The following is a 17,254-nucleotide window of genomic DNA, read 5'->3' as shown; positions in this document are numbered from 1 at the left end:
TCTTAAATTGAAATATATTCTATTAATTAAAAACAACTTTTGTCTGAATGGATTAAGAAATACCAAGATGTTTCCATTTTTGCTCGAATTGATAGAATTTTCTTCATACTACTTGGAAACTATTTTTGAAGAGCCTTTGTGTTGTCATGAATTTTATTGATTAGTGGAATGTTCCTTTGTTTCTTTTTTTTCCCTAGACATTAGCTATGGTAGTAAAGATAGAAAAGGAGAAAAGTAGGACATGCTTGTGGCATTTTGGCACTGTAGGGAGAATCTACATCAACCATAGTTACAAATGCTAAGAATTTAATTTTGTCAAGAATTAGGAAGAATAGAAAGGTGGGCCTTATGTACCTGCCTTGTGGTTTCCCCTTAAGTCCACTACCTAATGCCCACAAACTAATATTTTTTTCGCCTCTACATGCTGTCACTGATCTTGGATTACCAATGACCCCTTTCTCCATTACTGCATTTGCCATTGTTGCTGGGGGGAAAAAAATCTGTTATAAAGTTAACTGTACTGAGCCTCTGTCAGGGACGTGCTGCTCCGACAGTTTCCCTAGTTAGCAGTCATTCTAAACCTTTTCCACACCCTTCCTTCTTCCAGAGTCATTCCTCTGTAGAGATGATTTTGCTTTCTGCTTTCCTAAGATAATCTAGTGTGGCTTCATTCCATTATTTTCTTCTCTCTTCCCTTTACAACATTACTATCTCAGGATTTTTTTGAGCTATTGTTTCTTCTCTCATTCACTCTTCGTTTTTTCAGACATTGCTTCCCTCTGGTTTCCAAAGCCAGCCCTTTCCCTTGAGCCTGTACCTCCTCCTGACCTCATCACCTCTCTCCTGTTATGAACTTAGCTTCTTTTTCTTACGTACATGCCTGCGTTTCCTCGACCTTCCAAACAAAACCCGGATAAAATTCTTCAAACTCTTTTTCCTTTTCTGTCCCCCTCAGAATCTAGGGAAATTCCATATATGATCAGTTTTCTTCTAAGGAAATAAAGAAGGCTGATGTGAGCACCCTAGGTTTTTGGTCACCTTTCCTTCCACATACGTTTTCTCATCATTGTGGCATGACTGCCTTCTCTACTGCTTATAAAACTGTATTCTGAAGAACCTTAAAGGATGTTTAGTAACCAACATAATAAAATAGTGTCCTCATCCTAAACCTTTGTTCATTCCTTCCTTCCTAAAACTGATCATTTCACTTTAAAAAAAAAACACACACACATTTTCTTTTAAAAAAAAAAATTAATTTCATTTTATTTTAAATTCCGGGCTACAAATTTTTTTTTTTTTTTTTTTTTTTTTTTGAGGGAGTTTCCCTCTTGTTGCCCAGGCTGGAGTGCAATGGCACGGTCTCAGCTTACCACAGCCTCTGCCTTCTGAGTTCAAGTGATTCTCCTGCTTCAGCCTCCCTAGTAGCTGGGATTACAGGCACCTGCCACCACGGCTAATTTTTGTATTTTTAGTAGAGATGGGGTTTCACCATGTTGGTCAGGCTGGTCTCGAACTCCTGGCTTCAGGTAATCTACCTGCCTCGGCCTCCCAAAATGCTGGGATTACAGGCGTGAGCCACTGCAGCCGGCAAAAAAAAAAAAAAAAAAAAAAAAAAAAAAATTTCTTGACTCTCTTTTTGTTTCATTATTACTTAGGGACTCCTTTATTAACTGTTTTTGGTGGTATGCTTTTTTCAGTCTATATGCTTTTCTTCAGAGACTGAATGTAATAATTGTTTAAATTATTAGCTTGGTCTTTGTTGTGTCAAAAATATTGAAAAATTATTGGCTATGTTTTTAAGTTCAGAAAAACATAAGATGATCCTTTGGAGTTTTGTATCGTACATTGCACTTTGTTCATTTGTTCATTTGTATCACCATAAGGATTTATACCCAAACCAAAAAAGTTTAAAATAAAGTACAGTACTGTTTATTTTTATATGTTTCACTAATCTAATGCTAATCTAATATTTTGGTTTATTCATGACAGAAGTTAACTCTAGTCTTTTCATCCATGTAGCTCTTTTTACCTAGATCATAACAGCGGGGGTAGGGAGAGGGCAGTCTGGGTTTCCTCACTCTACTTTTCAATAGGAAAATCTGGATCTGCTGTGGGAGAACATGCAGGAGTCAGGAGGGGAACAGAGCGGTGCTAGAAGTCTATTTTAATGCTTTATGCTAACGTGTTTTACACATTGGATTCTACTCATATATTTAAAAGTGGATATTACAAGAATAATTTTGATATTTTATTCTGAAATAAACTTTAGTGGAGTGATTGGAAATAGCTCTCAGTATTACTGGGTGATGCACTGTTTTTGACAGCGTTTAGGAAAGAATCAAGTTTTATCTGTGAAAAATAATTGTTAAACACATGGGACTAAGTACTGGTTGTGGTTACCTATGTATTTCATGTAAGTGGACAAATATAACCATAGTCACTTGTTTCCACTTGTATGTTGTCAACGGTAAGAGATACTAATACATTTTTGAAGAATATTGATATTTCAACCAAAATAAATTACCATTCTCAGATGGATGACCTCAATCGATAGATAGAAATTGCTATCAATAGTGAACGGGGAGGTTTGAACAATCTAATAGTACAAACATCTCATACTGAAAGTAGAAGTTTTGAGAAACGTACAAAGTGGATTTTACAATTTACAGCTGGAAAAATGTCAGATGGCTTTGGGGACTTTCTTGTGACCACACCTTAGACCTTAATTCTTTAGTGACAGGCTATGCCACCCTTCCTGAGGAGATGAACACTAAACATTGCATCTCCAACCCTAATGTGCCTAAGAAATGTACTGGCAACTTGGATTGGAACTTTACAAAGTTTGCCAATACATAGCATAAACCAGCCTTTATGTGACTTAGAGACAGAATTGGGAAGATCAGTTCATTGGGATGCTAAGTACGGCCCGGTTCGAATAAGAGTTAGAGGTATATTGTTAGAGACTCAAAAATAAATCCATTATCAGAACTTTCATTTGCCAAGAGAGGAAACAGAAAGTTATTGCAAAGTTTTTAGAGTGAAAAGTGTAATATGTATATACATAATACTGTCATTCTTACTTGCTCGTATAATTTTTTCAAAGACAATTCGAACTGATGGAAGAGCAGTGATTGTTCAAACAGTAAAGATGAACTCTATCAAAATATGCTGTCCTTTTTTGGATGGCAAACGCGATTGAGTAGTGAAGTAAGGTCCTTGGTCCTTCACTCTGGTACTTTTAATTGATATCTGTGTCCCAAGCGGAAGTCTACCTCTCAGTAGAAAATGCCATTTCCAGAGGCAATTAAGGATTTCTGACACCAACAATTCTTAAAGATCTAAGCCAAATTGTGAAGTTGATTAAATCATAGGCCAATTATAATGCATTTATCTGTTAAAGACAGTGAAAGGAAGGCTTTAAAGTGACAAATAAGAGAGATATTGGAGTATTTTTTAATGATGAATTTAAGTAACAACATGATTTATAGTGGCATTGATTTTACCTATTTAATAGACACTTATTTTTGAATTCCATTAAATTTTCTGTTTATAACCCATTTTCATCTTGTAAATATCAACAGAAGGACCCAGTGGGGTAGCCAAGAGAAAAACTAAGGCTAAAGGTATTTTCATTTTTTCAAACTAGCCTTGAGTGAATCAAGTTTAATTTTTGAAAATGCATGACATTTTCTGGGAATGTTAATCTTGCTACTAATGCTAAACATTATTGCTTTTGGGTCTTGCTTGGGTGCACCTTAGCTTATAAGTAGTTTTATCAAGACTTCATCAAATAATTTTCTGCTTCAAGCCTATAATTTTAAGTCATTATCTTTTCATGTTATCAAAGCTTTGTAACAGTCTTTAAATTAAGAATGTGTATATTATACAAATATCACGTTATATTTGTTATGATGTATATATTAAATTTACATGTACACATCTTACCTTGTTCTCTAAAACCTTTCTTACTTTGATTTCTTTGAATTACTTTTGGGAAAAAAAGATGAAGTCTTCAGTAATTGATTTTATTTCTCCAAAAGCTCTAATGACACTCTGTCTTAGAGCACAGTAAAAGCTAGTGTGATTCAAATGTGTAGTTTTCAGTAAAATGAAAACTTACATGTATAATGTAGAACCCTGCATTACATTGACATAGAATTTGCTGTGTTGGATATTTTAATTCATTAAAAATTATTGACCGGGCACGGTAGCTCACGCCTGTAATCCCAGCATTTTGGGAAGCCGAGGTGGGTGGATCATGAGGTCAGGCATTTGAGACCAGCCTGACCAATATGGTGAAACCCTGTCTCAACTGAAAATACAAATATTAGCTAGGTGGCGGGCACCTGTAATCCCAGCTGCTCAAGAGGCTGAGGCAGGAGAATCGCTTAAACCTGGGAGGTGGAGGTTGCAGTGAGCTGAGATTGTGCCATTGCACTCCAGCCTGGGCAACAGAGTGAGACTCTGTCTCAAAATAATAATAATAATAAATCAGTTATTATACCTGTCAGCCATTTGTAGACTAACAGCTCAATATTACAGCCTGACTTTATATGCCAGCGGTTATTCTTGTTCATATGTTAGTAGTCATATTCTTTGTGGGTAAAGGCATGGGGGATGTGCATGTTTTTCTTTATAAGCCTGTGATAGTCTTGTGATCATTTCAAGGGCTTGGCTCATTGTTCGTAGTTTGTTTTTTGCTGAAATATCAACAGATGAGATATAGTATGTGATTCACAGGGTTTTGTGATTTATATTTTAAGGTCAGGAACTTTTAATGGTTTAACCTATCTCTCCTGAATAATTTCTGGGGACGAAAACAATTTTTACCGTCTTATTTTTATAGAAATAGTGATGAAACAAAGGGACAATAAAATATTTTACTTCTTGATCTGGAGAAGCAAATTAAACATTAAAGACTGAATATTTTTAAAAGCAGTTTGCAGAATAAGACATGATAGCATTGCACATGCATTTTACTCTTTTGCAATGCCGGTATCTATGTTACTATTCAAACAGCACTGAAGTAGGATGAAGACTCAGCATGATCCTGAATGAATTCTGTTCTGTATTCTTAAAAGACTTTAATAAGGTTTTTTAGGAAGAACTGAAGAATCTCCTGGTTGATCACCAGGAAATTCAACTAATGGAGAAACCCTATGTGATGTTTTTGTTCGTTAATCAAGATTTTATTAGACAGCCTAGAAAGATATAGTACTTTTAGTGAGCAGTGCAAATCTAATGCTCATTTTGAATACCGTTTGTGCTATGTAAGTTTTACGTGATTCTGATGGGCAAAAACATCTTTCACATTTTATTATATTAAATAAATATTTCATCTTTGTGCTTAAATGTGGCATTGTTTCTGCTTAAATGTGGCATTGTAAATACCTTACCTTATGATTTCCTCATGAGAGTACAAACAGATGAAATTCAGAGCTTTTGCTAACTGCTTTATTACCATGTAAAGCAAGTTGAAAGCAATACCTTCCATGAGATTTGGAATTAGCTGTGTACTTCATTTAATTGCTCTCGCAACCCTATGAACTAGAAGACATGTGTTAGCTTGAGTGGCTCTACATGAGGTAACAGGGAAACATACTTAAAGGAATACTGATTTCATGATGAACATAAGCAGAAAGGGAATTCTAATTTTTCCTTTTAAATACTACAGATATGTAGTGTTTTTTAAATTTTTAAAATTTAAGTTTCTAAAATTTTAAATCATTTTGCAATTTTAAAATGATTTAAAAATTTCATACACATGACAATTTTTTGCCTAGTTAACTAAGAAAATGAAATTATATTTAATGTTATTTACATATATTAATCTTCAAAGAAGCACGTGTATTTTAAGGACATATGTTTTTGTTTGAGCTAAACATTTTAAATTATCTTTGTATATATTCTTACAAATTACGAAAACTTTGTTCTTATGTTGCCAGTGTTCCTTTAATTATGTTGTTGTAGTTATGAAGTGTGAGTTAATAGTTTGTGTAAAGTACTGCTTTCATGGTGCAGTTTTATAATATTGCATGTTAATGTTTTAAGATAAGTCATACTATATTTCAAGATGGAAAATATGACAAGCTTCTAGCATTTTTTAATAGTTGATATTTTATAGAGGTTTGCATCTATTTTTAGCCACCATAAAGACTAGTGAATTAAAGTAACTTTCTGAATGTGCATTTCCTGTGTGTGGAGAAAAAGAGAATACCTTTTCACTAACTTCCTGTTCTGTGATTAAGAGATCTTGTCAATAAACATTTTTTCCTTTAATTGGAAAATCTGAAAGTTAAAGAACTCACTAAAGAAGAGCTCAAGAAGGAGAAAGAGAAACCTGAGTCAAGGAAGGAAAGTAAGAATGAAGAGAGAAAAAAGGGGAAGAAAGAAAAAGAGGATGACCGAAAGGATAAGAAAATTGCTGATGCAGACCTATCCAGGAAGGAGTCTCCTAAGGGTAAAAAGGACAGAGAAAAAGAGAAAGTGGACCTAGAAAAAAGTGGCAAAACCAAGGAAAATAGGAAAAAATCAACAAATATAAAGGATGTTTCTAGTAAAATGGCATCCAGAGACAAAGATGACAGAAAGGAAAGTAGAAGTTCTACCGGATATGCACACTTAACAAAAGGAGGTACCCAGAAAAGAAACTACTAAAGCTCTGGCATCGTCATCTCCGAACATGGTCATGTTCCAGATTGCAATTTGTTACAAAATGGAAAACTGCAATTTGTTACAAAACGGAAAATGTAATATTGCTCTGATTGGTGAAAGTGTGTAAATTAGCCATTGAATGTATTATTGGTGCTCAGCAAGTAAATTATCTGAAATTTACATATACCGTCTCATGCTTCTAAATGTAAAAACACTTTAAAAATATGTCATAGAATATGATGTAATAACTTCTATTTATTGATCATGTATTCCTACAAATGTATATGTGTCATGAATTTTTATAGATTAATGTATTAAATACTTTCATTGACGTTAAATAAGAATATTAAGATATTAAATGTTATTTCTATGCAGAAAAAAAAAAAAGCCTTGTAACTTCTTCAAGTGTGCTAAATACTCAGGGAGATAGGATTTGCCCTTTGTTTTCTTCCCTCCTTCCCCTTCCTGCTTCCCTGTTTTTCATGGGCACCTCCCCAGGCTCATGTGTCACTGCCTTCCCTGAGTTCCCCACCTCTAGCCCTCCCGCAGCCTTTCAGGGGCCGTTCTTCAGGCTTTTCATGGGTTCTCCTTCCCCTTTTCCCTCTTCTCTCCCCTCTTCTAGTCTCCCTCCCCAAGTCTTTTACTCTCTCCTTTCCTTCACTCCTCACCTCACCCCTGCCCCTCACTCCTGCATGCTTCTCACTCCTGACCTCCTTACAACAACCCCACCATTTTCCCCTCATCTAGTACATAGTGCTTACCGTGTGCCACATACACTGCTTCGAGAACTCTGGCCATAGCTACGAATAAAGAGGAGAACTGTATTTAGAAGAACAATTTCAGAACACTTTTATTAATGATACCTTTATAGTCTTGGAATAACTGTAGAAAGGTTTTAATTATTTCAGATTAGGATATACTTTCATTTTATACCACACTGTTTTTCTATTATTTTGGTTGAGTGGCATACATTTTTCATATTTGATTGTGTCATTATTGTTTACCATTTCTAAGGAATTGCAAATGTAATCTCTAAATAGAGATCAGAATTTAGCACCTCAGAAAACGTTTAATAAAAGTGAAGTTTTAGTCAGAAATATAATTCTACAAATGGTTTGTACTATTCGATGCCTCAAATGTTAAATATCTAATTGTGACTACTGTGAAATGCAGTTAGTTGATAATGATAAAATCTTTGTGGTAGCATTTTTTATTCTGTTATTGTTAACCTTATTAACAACAGAATCAAAAATGCTACCACAAATATTTTATTTTCAAATAGGGTTATTAATAACAGAATAAAAAATGCTACCACCATATTTTTTAAAACGTATTTCTTTACTTTTTTTTTGAAGGTCTTAAAAATAGAGATTTTTGGCCTAGTTAAAGATATTTCAACTCAGAAATGAGTACATTTAAGTGTAAATATTTCTAAATGTATTGTACACCTTTTTCTTATGTTAACGCCTTTTACTATTTAAAGTCAAATACTTTATGACATTTAGTTGACAGAAATTTCAACTTAATAGAATTATGCAACAGAGATGAAATCCTAGAGAATAATATCTCTAATATAATCCTGTTATTTTATTGCTTAAAAACTAACACAACTTGGAGTTTTATGTTTTGATTAGTCAGGATTCATCTTAGCTCACTTCCCAGGTCTTCACTGTGCTGGTTTCTGCCTGACTTACTCTATTTGGAGATGCTACCACTTGGTAACCAAGATGGCCCTCAGCAGGCTCTAGACTAGTCTTTCTAATTTACCAACCCCAATGCAGATGGCTCTGGGAGAGAGAATTCCAGTTGGCCTGCTTAGGCCTGGTGAACATCTGGGACCATTTTTGTAGTTGAAGATGGCGATTCTTCCCAGGCGCACACCTGTGCACAAAGCTTTGGAGTGGGAGTTGAGTGGGTCCCACTCAAACTTCATCAAACATAGGGCTTCTGGGACAAGAAAGTGAGGCTTTGAGAACTGGACAGAACAAGAAGCAGAACATGTCCCCCAGGCATATGAAAGTTAAACGATTCTCAAACCATATCCCCATGTTAGATCTTTTCTCATGAGATAAATTGAATGCTTTTTTAAAAAACTTACGTACAAAATGTTAAGTGCTGTCTTCTCTAAAGATTTTCTGTTCTCCCTTGAAGAAGGGCAAACAATTATAAGTGAATTTGTTGAGAGCATTCTAGTAATTTTTACCTTAGTTTTTAAGCTCAATGTCTATGGGGCAGAAAATACATAAATACTAAATTCTAAACAAATGAGTGAAAATATTTTGGAATAACCTAATCATCATAAGCACATAAGAATTGTCTATTGCTATTTAGTACAGTACTTTGAAATGTTTTGGCTGTATCATTGATTTTTTCCTTTGACTGTTAGCTCAAGAATTGAAACCCCTCAGCTAAAACATTTAAAGATCCTTTAAAAGCACTTGTAGACTAGAACTTGTTTTATTTTTTCCCTTCTCTCTTCTTTTCCCCTTTCCTTCTCTTTTCTTTCTTTTTGTAAATGTTTCAACTAACTTTTATTGAAGTTGAAGTCACACTTTATCCAACTGCCTTAACACTTAAGCTTCAAGTAAAAACAAGCTTTCAGTCATGATTAGTGGGTTAAAGTCATGCATTGCACTCTCAGTTTTACACTTTTTATTCAGTAGGTTGTTTCTGTATTGTTTACTTCATATTGTTTTCTAAGTATAATTAAAACCAGAAAGATTACCTTTTTAAATAAGCCAGCTACAACAGGGACAAGGAATTCACAATACTAAGTAGTTGGGGGTCAGAAGCTGTTTTTGGGAAGACCTGGAAGGGGATAATTACTAAAAATGTAAGTTTATTTTGCCTTATCCCTGACAACATTTGATTTAAATTATATTATGACATCATACTTACAAACCTTTTAAATGACATTATTGGCATAGTTTTCGTAAACTTTGTAAGAAAAAGACATTTCACATTTTAGTAGCACAATCATTATTAAGATAGTCAATTTTGTGAAAATAATTGAGTGCCAATGAATTTTTCCAAGGGTGATCTTATATCTTCTATATATTGTAATATTTAGATACTTCCTTCTGAAGCACTTACATCATCATTGAATTTTTTGTCATTTGTTGTTTCACCTAGTTTCTGTTTCATTTTCTAATGGCTTCATATGTATATGAATTTTAGTTATTCCTAACATCATTAGTGTCACCATTTTGAATTTTTTTAAAAAACAAGATTTTCAATTTTACTTTATAGGTAATTTGCATTGTATATAGATGATCCTCTCAAAATTTCACAATGAGATACTGATGAAGAAATTGATATAAATCAGTCAGCATGAACACTCTAATTAATCCAGAGGACTACTTGAGTTAATTCTGTACGTAGTTGTTTTATTGAGAATATTTTATATTATGACCTGTTCAGCTATTCAAGTTTGTAACATCAGAGGTCCTCATAATAATACTTGGATAATAAAGATTCCCCATAGACACTTGCATTGAAAAACAAAAGGAGTAAACAAGTATCATTTTTAATTTGAAATGTTTTAAGTTAACTGTAATGTAATTGTACATGAAATGGGTCTGGTGACTTAGGCTCTATCTCTTCACATTTATTTCTTTCTCGTGTGTCTTCAATTGTTCCTTCTTCTGTTAATGCCCACTGGTAATAATTCTCAAAATTGATTGCTCAGAATATTCCATTGTAAAATGCATCTTGGAAATGGTTGTTTACCTCATTTGTAAACTGAAGACCGTGGCTGTTCCTCAAGGTAGTTCTCAGAAGCAGTCAATGTTGCATATGTGTCAACAGCCAGCACATTGTTGGGCATTCTGTTTCCCTTTTTCATTGGTAGAATAATAATAGTAATAGTCAACCAAGATGTCTCACTCAGGGTTTAAAAACTTGGAAGCACTGAAACTGATTCCTGTTCCTACTTTTGTCAACAGATTGCAAAACAAATATTTAAGTCCTTTATCCTTTATAATGAATGTGTCTTTGTGAAATGAGTATACTGGAGCCTGATTTATTCTACTGAGATCATTGAGGGAGCGAATGCAAATAATTATAAATGTTACACATGGGTGAAGCTATAAGAATGCTTAGTTTTTAAAAGAATATTGTGATGACATGAAAACGCAAGATATAAAGGCTAGACAAAAAGTTACGAAATAAACTATAGCCTTAAGTATATGATACAATCAAGAAGCCTAATAACCAGCCTAATTGTGAAAAACTTATGTTTGTTTTGTATTCAGATCACATTTTTCCATAGACGTGGTTTTATGGTCTTCAGAGATTATTTTTTACTGTGGTCCACAAAAATTGATTTAATTCTAATATCCAGTTCTGCAAGTCTCATTGTAACTATGTTTCTATGGAAAGTGCATCTATCATTCTGCCTTGGGATATTAGGAATATATTTAGTTTTACTTCTGAATGTTCTCCAGAATTTCTTGGGTTACATCCATGGTGTTAAATTCATTCAGATACCTTACATGGACAAAAATCATGGATTGACTGACATAATTGTAAAGCCCAGGAGTAGTTCTGGCTTTTTTCTTTTGTTATGCTGGATCTAGGTGCTCAAACCATGTTCTCAACCTCCACCTGTCTATGGACCCTCAAGAGTGTTGGCTTTCTTCTCAGGCAGTCTCGTGTGCTCATCTTCAACCATACTCCTTATGGGGTAGGAGATAAGAAAGCTGTGATTGGTGACACCCTGGGATATGTGAGTGCCCACTTTTAAAGTGTTGGGTAAAGAAGAATTGGATTCCCCTAAGGAAGTTAGTGTGTTTTTGCCAGAAGGAGGAGGAATTGGTGCACTGAAAGTAGGCAGATGATGGAGTTTGTTTCTCCTTTTTCTACCCATTCCATTCCTACTTCTCCCCCTGCCCAAATACAGAGGTGAATGGGATGGGCCAAAATAGGTATTTCAGAATAAGAAACTATGGAGCTAAACGTTGGGTACTCATGGGCATAAAGATGGAAACGAGACACTAGAACTTCTAGAGAGGGGGAGAGGGAGGGAGACAAGGGTTGAAAAACTAACATTTGGGTGCTATGCTCATTACCTGAGTGATGGAATCATTCACATTCTAAATTTCAAAATCACACAATATACCCATGCAACAAACTTGCATGTGCTCCTTGAATCTAAATAGAAATTGAAATTATATTTAAAAATAAAAATAAAAAAACTAGGGAGAAGAGAGAGATCTCATTCCAAACAATTATTGGTCAACAATAGTTTCAGACCATTGAAAGAATATAAGAGAATGTTGACCTGGTAATAAATATTGCCATTTAGATGTCAGGTAATGAAGTTTATTTTGCTGTTAAGCTCTCTCCATTTTGCCCTATTCTGTTTAGAAGGAAAGTTTTTGTGTTTAGGAAACTAAAGGATGGGTGATATGTAGCAGACCCATCAGGTTATTTTCATGAAAACCTAGTTTGGGATAATCTGAAAGATTTCCTCAATAACAGTCTTTAGTCTCTTATCCTTTCTTCTCCTTTTGCCTAAGAATATAATTGTGTAAGCTAGATGTTTATTCCTTAGCTATCATTTTTACATAGGAATCAATTTCTGCAAGAGCTCTGTAAGCCCTACAAAGCAGAAAGTCATCCATTTCTTTCTTCTTTGTTCTCATGTAATGTCTCATTTGATTTCACTTTATGTATCTATTTTTTGCTCCATGTTAAGTCAGGTATGCATACATCATAGAAGTCTGCCTCTTGTTTCCATCTTCTTTGCCTTATGTATCACTTCTCTTGTATCCTACTAGAGGAAGATGATCTATGCTTAAAGCTCTTATTGTTTTTGATAATTATATAACACCAACATGCTGTGTCTATAATTCCCATTTATTGACTCAACTAATATTTTTTAGTATCTACAGCATGTCGGGGAATGGGCAAGGCATGGGGGATACAAGAGATTGAGGTGGCTGCAATCCCTGCAGTGAAATGCTATGAAATAAGCAAAGGGCTGAGGGAGAAAGTAATGAGACTGGAGCAATTGTCAGTACAACCCACTAGTCCCTCCACCTAGAATGTGCTCCTGAACATGCTCCTGCTCTGTGTGGTGGGCTACCTTTGTCTCTCCCACAGGACCCAGCCCAGTCATCACCTCTGCACTCAGATGTCTCTGACCCTCCCAAGTGGCTGCACCCCGCATACTCCAGTTATCACCCTCACCACCTTGCCTCATTCCTGGACTTTGCTGCCAGACTACGATTTATCTCGAGCACCTTTCCTAATAACTGACACTAATAGGCATTCAGTGTTTGTTTATTGAATGGTGAATATACCAAACAAATTATCTAAAAAATTTCAGGTGTATATATACCATTGAAGAATATTCAAGAAGAAAAAATCGTGTGTGTGTGTTTTTAAAGAACCCAAAAGATTGTTCAGTAATTGCAGTGTTTTAACTACCTTGGAAGTTGCCTGTGACTGGCAGGGAGGGGATGTAAAGATTTTTTTTTAGAAGAAATAAATGGTAATTTTTTGGAAAAATACTTATTTAAATTATCTCACTTAATTCTTAAAGCCCTTCTTAGGGGTCCTGTTTTGTCCCCTTTTTTGCATTTGTGGAAACCAAAAAGTATAGCTGTGGTTAACGCTGAGATAGAATTCAAATGGAATTCAAAGGCATCCTCTTGTCCCAGGTGCCTGAACTCTTACAAACCATGCTGAGTTGCATGTCTTTTAACTGTATTTTTCATGATGTTAAAGTGAGTCCACTCTCACCAGTCTTTGTTGAGTCCCTTCATTGGTGCTGAAACCAGGCTTTTGGGAACCTTATTGGCAGTGTTTAATTCTTTTGTAATTTATGTCTGTTTGAAGTCTGTCTGTCCAGCTTGGGTTACATAAAGATGCTTTGAATCTGGAATGGCTGTTACTGCATATCATGGGGCAGCTGTGAGTACCTGGTGGTCTCAGAATTTTGATAAGTTCTGAGACTGCTGTTGGTATACTGAGGAAGATCTGCATTCACCGATTATACAGGCCAGGAGCAACAGCGAGGATTAGCATAGTTTCCTAGTATGCATGCCTTTCTGGTGTATTGATTTCCCAGAATATTTCTCAAATTTCATGTACCTATGAGCCTTATTCTTGGGGTAAATTGATTTATACTGCTAGACTCCTCACAATTGACACAGTACCACTTCTGAGCACTTACCCTTCACAGATAACCCTAGCTGGAGTAACCTGAATTAGTAAGGACACGTTTTCTTTCATCTGTACACCTTTGAATTAGTAAACCAAAGATTAAAACACTAATTTTTAAAAACATTCTAGCTTTTTATGGGCTAGGTGTATGAAATTCTATGAAACAAAATAAGTTTATAATTGTTTGCCAGGTTTTTTTGAGGGAGTGGCTTGCTTATAACTCTTATGAGAAGTAAATCCTTTGTGTTCCCTCAAGTTCACAGTCCTTGGATCCAGCATCCAGGGCCTTTCTGATATGCACACCTCTCTTGGTGCCTCAGCCACCTTTCTCCTTGGCGCCAAATGTGTTCCCAGTTGAGGAATTTCTTACAGTCACGTGCTTCATGCTAACATTTTGGTTAAGGATGGGCTACATGTATTATAGCGGTCCCATAAGATCATAGTGCCATGTTTATACTGTACCTTTTCTATGTTTAGATTCACAAGTACTTTGTGTTACAATTGTCTGTAGTATTCGGTACAGTATGTGCTGTACAGTTTTGTAGCCTGGGAACAATAGGATATTGCATACAGTCTAGGTGTGTGGCAGGCTATACCTTCTAAGTTTGCCTAGGCACACTGCGATGTTCCCACAATTGTAAAATTTCTAATGGCTCATTTCAAGGTGCATTTCCACACATTCCTCAGAATATATCTCTATTGTTAAGCAACACGTGACTGAACTTGCAGTTCCCTACCTGAAACAGACGTGTAACTTACATAGCCACATCCCTGATTTCCTTCAGGGTCTGTTCACATGTTATCAGTGAGTCCTTTTGACCAAGTATTATGAATAGTCCCACCCCTACTTTTCCCTTATGTACTTCTGTTCCGTGTCTTCCCCGTACCATCTGTCCCCATCCAATATACTCTAAATAGTTCATGTTTCTTATTTTTTAAATTGCTCTCTCCCCCAGAAGGTAGATATGTTGTTTTCATTTACTGTAGAATAATGCCTTGAATTAATATATGCTAAATATTTGTTGAATGATTAAACACAACATACAATTTAGTAAGTTTACAACTACTACATATTTATGGAAAGAAATATATTGATTCTTTCTCATTATGGGCAACAGTGAATAAAGTAAGTTAATCTTGGGCTTGGGTATTTGTGTTATTTATCATATTTGCTGTAAGTGGTTGATTCAAAGTACTGATTTCATTTGCTTTTCATAGCTTCATCTAATTTTAATTGAAATTGGAGGGGCAATTATATAGTGATTAAATGCAAATGTTTTATAATTTCCAAATTTATCTGATGAACCGAAAGAACTAAAACCGAGTTATGTTTTAAGGGAATTAATGTGTTTTCCAAATCATGTTGTGGCCATTGCTGTGGACTGGCAGTAACTATTCACCATACGTAATGACTGGAAGGCAGCTGTGGACACCCTGTTCCTTTTGCCAGCGTAGGAATGGAAGTGGGTCCCAGTCCTGATGATTAACACTGAAAAGGAAGACTTCTGGCAGCTTTTGGAAAAGATTTCCTGAAACCTAAGAAAGAAGCAGAGCAAGAGATGCTCCTTTTGCTTCTGGATATCGCCTTGTCTGAAAAAGAAGCTTGCAGCTGGGGAGCTCTGATTGCCAGCCTGAGGGTGAAGCTTGACCTGCAATGCAGCCAGCTGCCTCTGCACTTCTTGTTTAGTTAGATGATAAATTTCCTTCCTGTTCAACCATTGTAAGCTGGCATTTTGGTAACTGCAGCCCCAGGAACATCAAAACACATCTCATGTCATAACTTTGAACGTCATAATGTCATAATTTTGAATATTTATTTCATTGCTACATCATTGCCACTTGTACCTCATAATAAATCCATTTGAACACCTTTCCTATGACTGAATTGAGCTTATATGCATTTACTTTTCTTAATTCATTTTTGCTTGCTTTTTCCCTCAAATTTTAGAACTAAAATGAGTTTGGATGGCAAAAAGTTTTTTTGGAAACACTGAAATAAAATCTTGTAGGGCAAATTCATCCATATGGGTTGTTAAAGCACTTGTAGTCTAGAATATGTTTTTGTTAAGTTTTAAAAAGTTTATAGAGGTCTAGAGGAGGAAATGTATAATATGATCTCAGCTTCTTTGAAGTTTACAATATTGTTTATTTTTGTACTGATTTCATCTCTGGAAATAGCTATGACCAGGTATTAACTATTTTATAATATACCTTCCACTTTGGACAGGGCAAAAAAGTCAATATTTTTTGCTATGTGCTTTTGCTTTCTCCTGTGTTTCCTATGTTTTGCAATTTCAATTTTAGAGACAAATAAGTTCAAGTTGGCTAGAGAAAGTTGACTCTCAGAGGCATTGTATGTCGGAATGTTGGCATACTAGTAGTATTTGAACATGTAGCATTATAATTTTTTTTTCAAATGAAACTTCTAAACTCATTAAGAATGGGGTTTTCAGGCAGTTTAAATCTTTATCGTTTGGTGAGAAAACATTTCATTGCTTGTATAATACATGGAACACAGTTTGAGAGCCTGCTACAAGTGGGGTCAGTGAAGGATGACCCTGTAATTTTTCATTCAGACAGATAGTTTCGAGAGTGAAATAATTCCAGGACAGCAGACATAAACTGGGAGTGTCTCAGGCAAACTAGACTCATGGCACTGAAATGATGGATGCTGGAGTAGAAATATGGATCTCTGGTACATAGCAGTAGAGAAGTACTAATGTGAGTTGCCTTCCCTCTTCTACTCAGCTACTGGAATGCGCCTAAGAAGCCCTGGCCCTGCAGGGAATCTCCACAGCCATTTAGACTTAGCAGAGTAGTCACATCACTGGGTGTATTCAGCTCTTCAGCAAGTGTTCATTGAGCAATTGCTATGTGCCAAGTGTTAGCTGAAGTGCTGAGAGTGATAAATTACTTGATTCTTGAGATTCTTAAGCTTTTTCCCATTCATTCAGCAGAACTTGGCAATGAATCATTCCGTACCTGTTCCATTAACAGTTGAGGGAAGTAAAAATGATTGTTTAAATGGTAAAAGGGAGGGCAGCCCTAAATTTGAATTTGAAATATGATGTCTTTTACTAGGCCTTCATCTCTACCCCCTCCTCCCTGAACTTGAACTACAATTAGGACCTCTGTATAATCCCTTTGCAGTCTTTACAGTTAGAGATAACTTAGGTGTCGAACACAACTGACACAACTGTATGTGTTGGTGTCAGGTGTACTAGTAGTGAGTTTTGTGTGGAAATAGTGTTGCAAATGGTAACTGCAGGAAATGTAAGTGATGCGGCAGGGTCCTGTGTATCTGTCTCTGTTTCTTCTAAAATTTGGAAAGAGGAACGTGGGAGTATGTTTTTGTCGATAAAAGAAAAATGAAGAGACATAGAAAAAACAGTGAAAAAGGAAAAATAATAAAAAAGAAGAGTAATACATC

The 17,254-nt window shown here is 35.5% G+C and overlaps 1 protein-coding gene across 49 annotated transcripts in view; it reads left to right on the top strand.

Annotated features, from left to right (window-relative positions):
- Window positions 1-17,254, top strand: part of ASPH (aspartate beta-hydroxylase) — a 220,607-nt gene that overhangs the window by 52,736 nt on the left and 150,617 nt on the right. For 3 of the 49 annotated variants that reach the window (XM_005563395.4, XM_005563394.4, XM_065519261.1), the window contains exon 5: window positions 3,582-3,623. The exons of 44 other annotated variants lie outside the window; for them this stretch is intronic. In XM_005563395.4, the coding sequence (XP_005563452.2) occupies window positions 3,582-3,623 (42 nt within the window). Of the gene's footprint in view, window positions 1-3,581; window positions 3,624-6,295; window positions 7,752-17,254 lie in introns of those variants that run through there. 2 more of the 49 variants (XM_065519284.2, XM_065519283.2) reach the window with 1 other exon arrangement.

Source organism: Macaca fascicularis, chromosome 8 (genome assembly GCF_037993035.2).
Source record: "Macaca fascicularis isolate 582-1 chromosome 8, T2T-MFA8v1.1".
Lineage (NCBI taxonomy): Eukaryota > Metazoa > Chordata > Mammalia > Primates > Cercopithecidae > Macaca > Macaca fascicularis.
The sequence above is the reverse complement of the archived record's forward strand: the minus strand, read 5'-3'. Positions and strand labels throughout refer to the sequence as shown.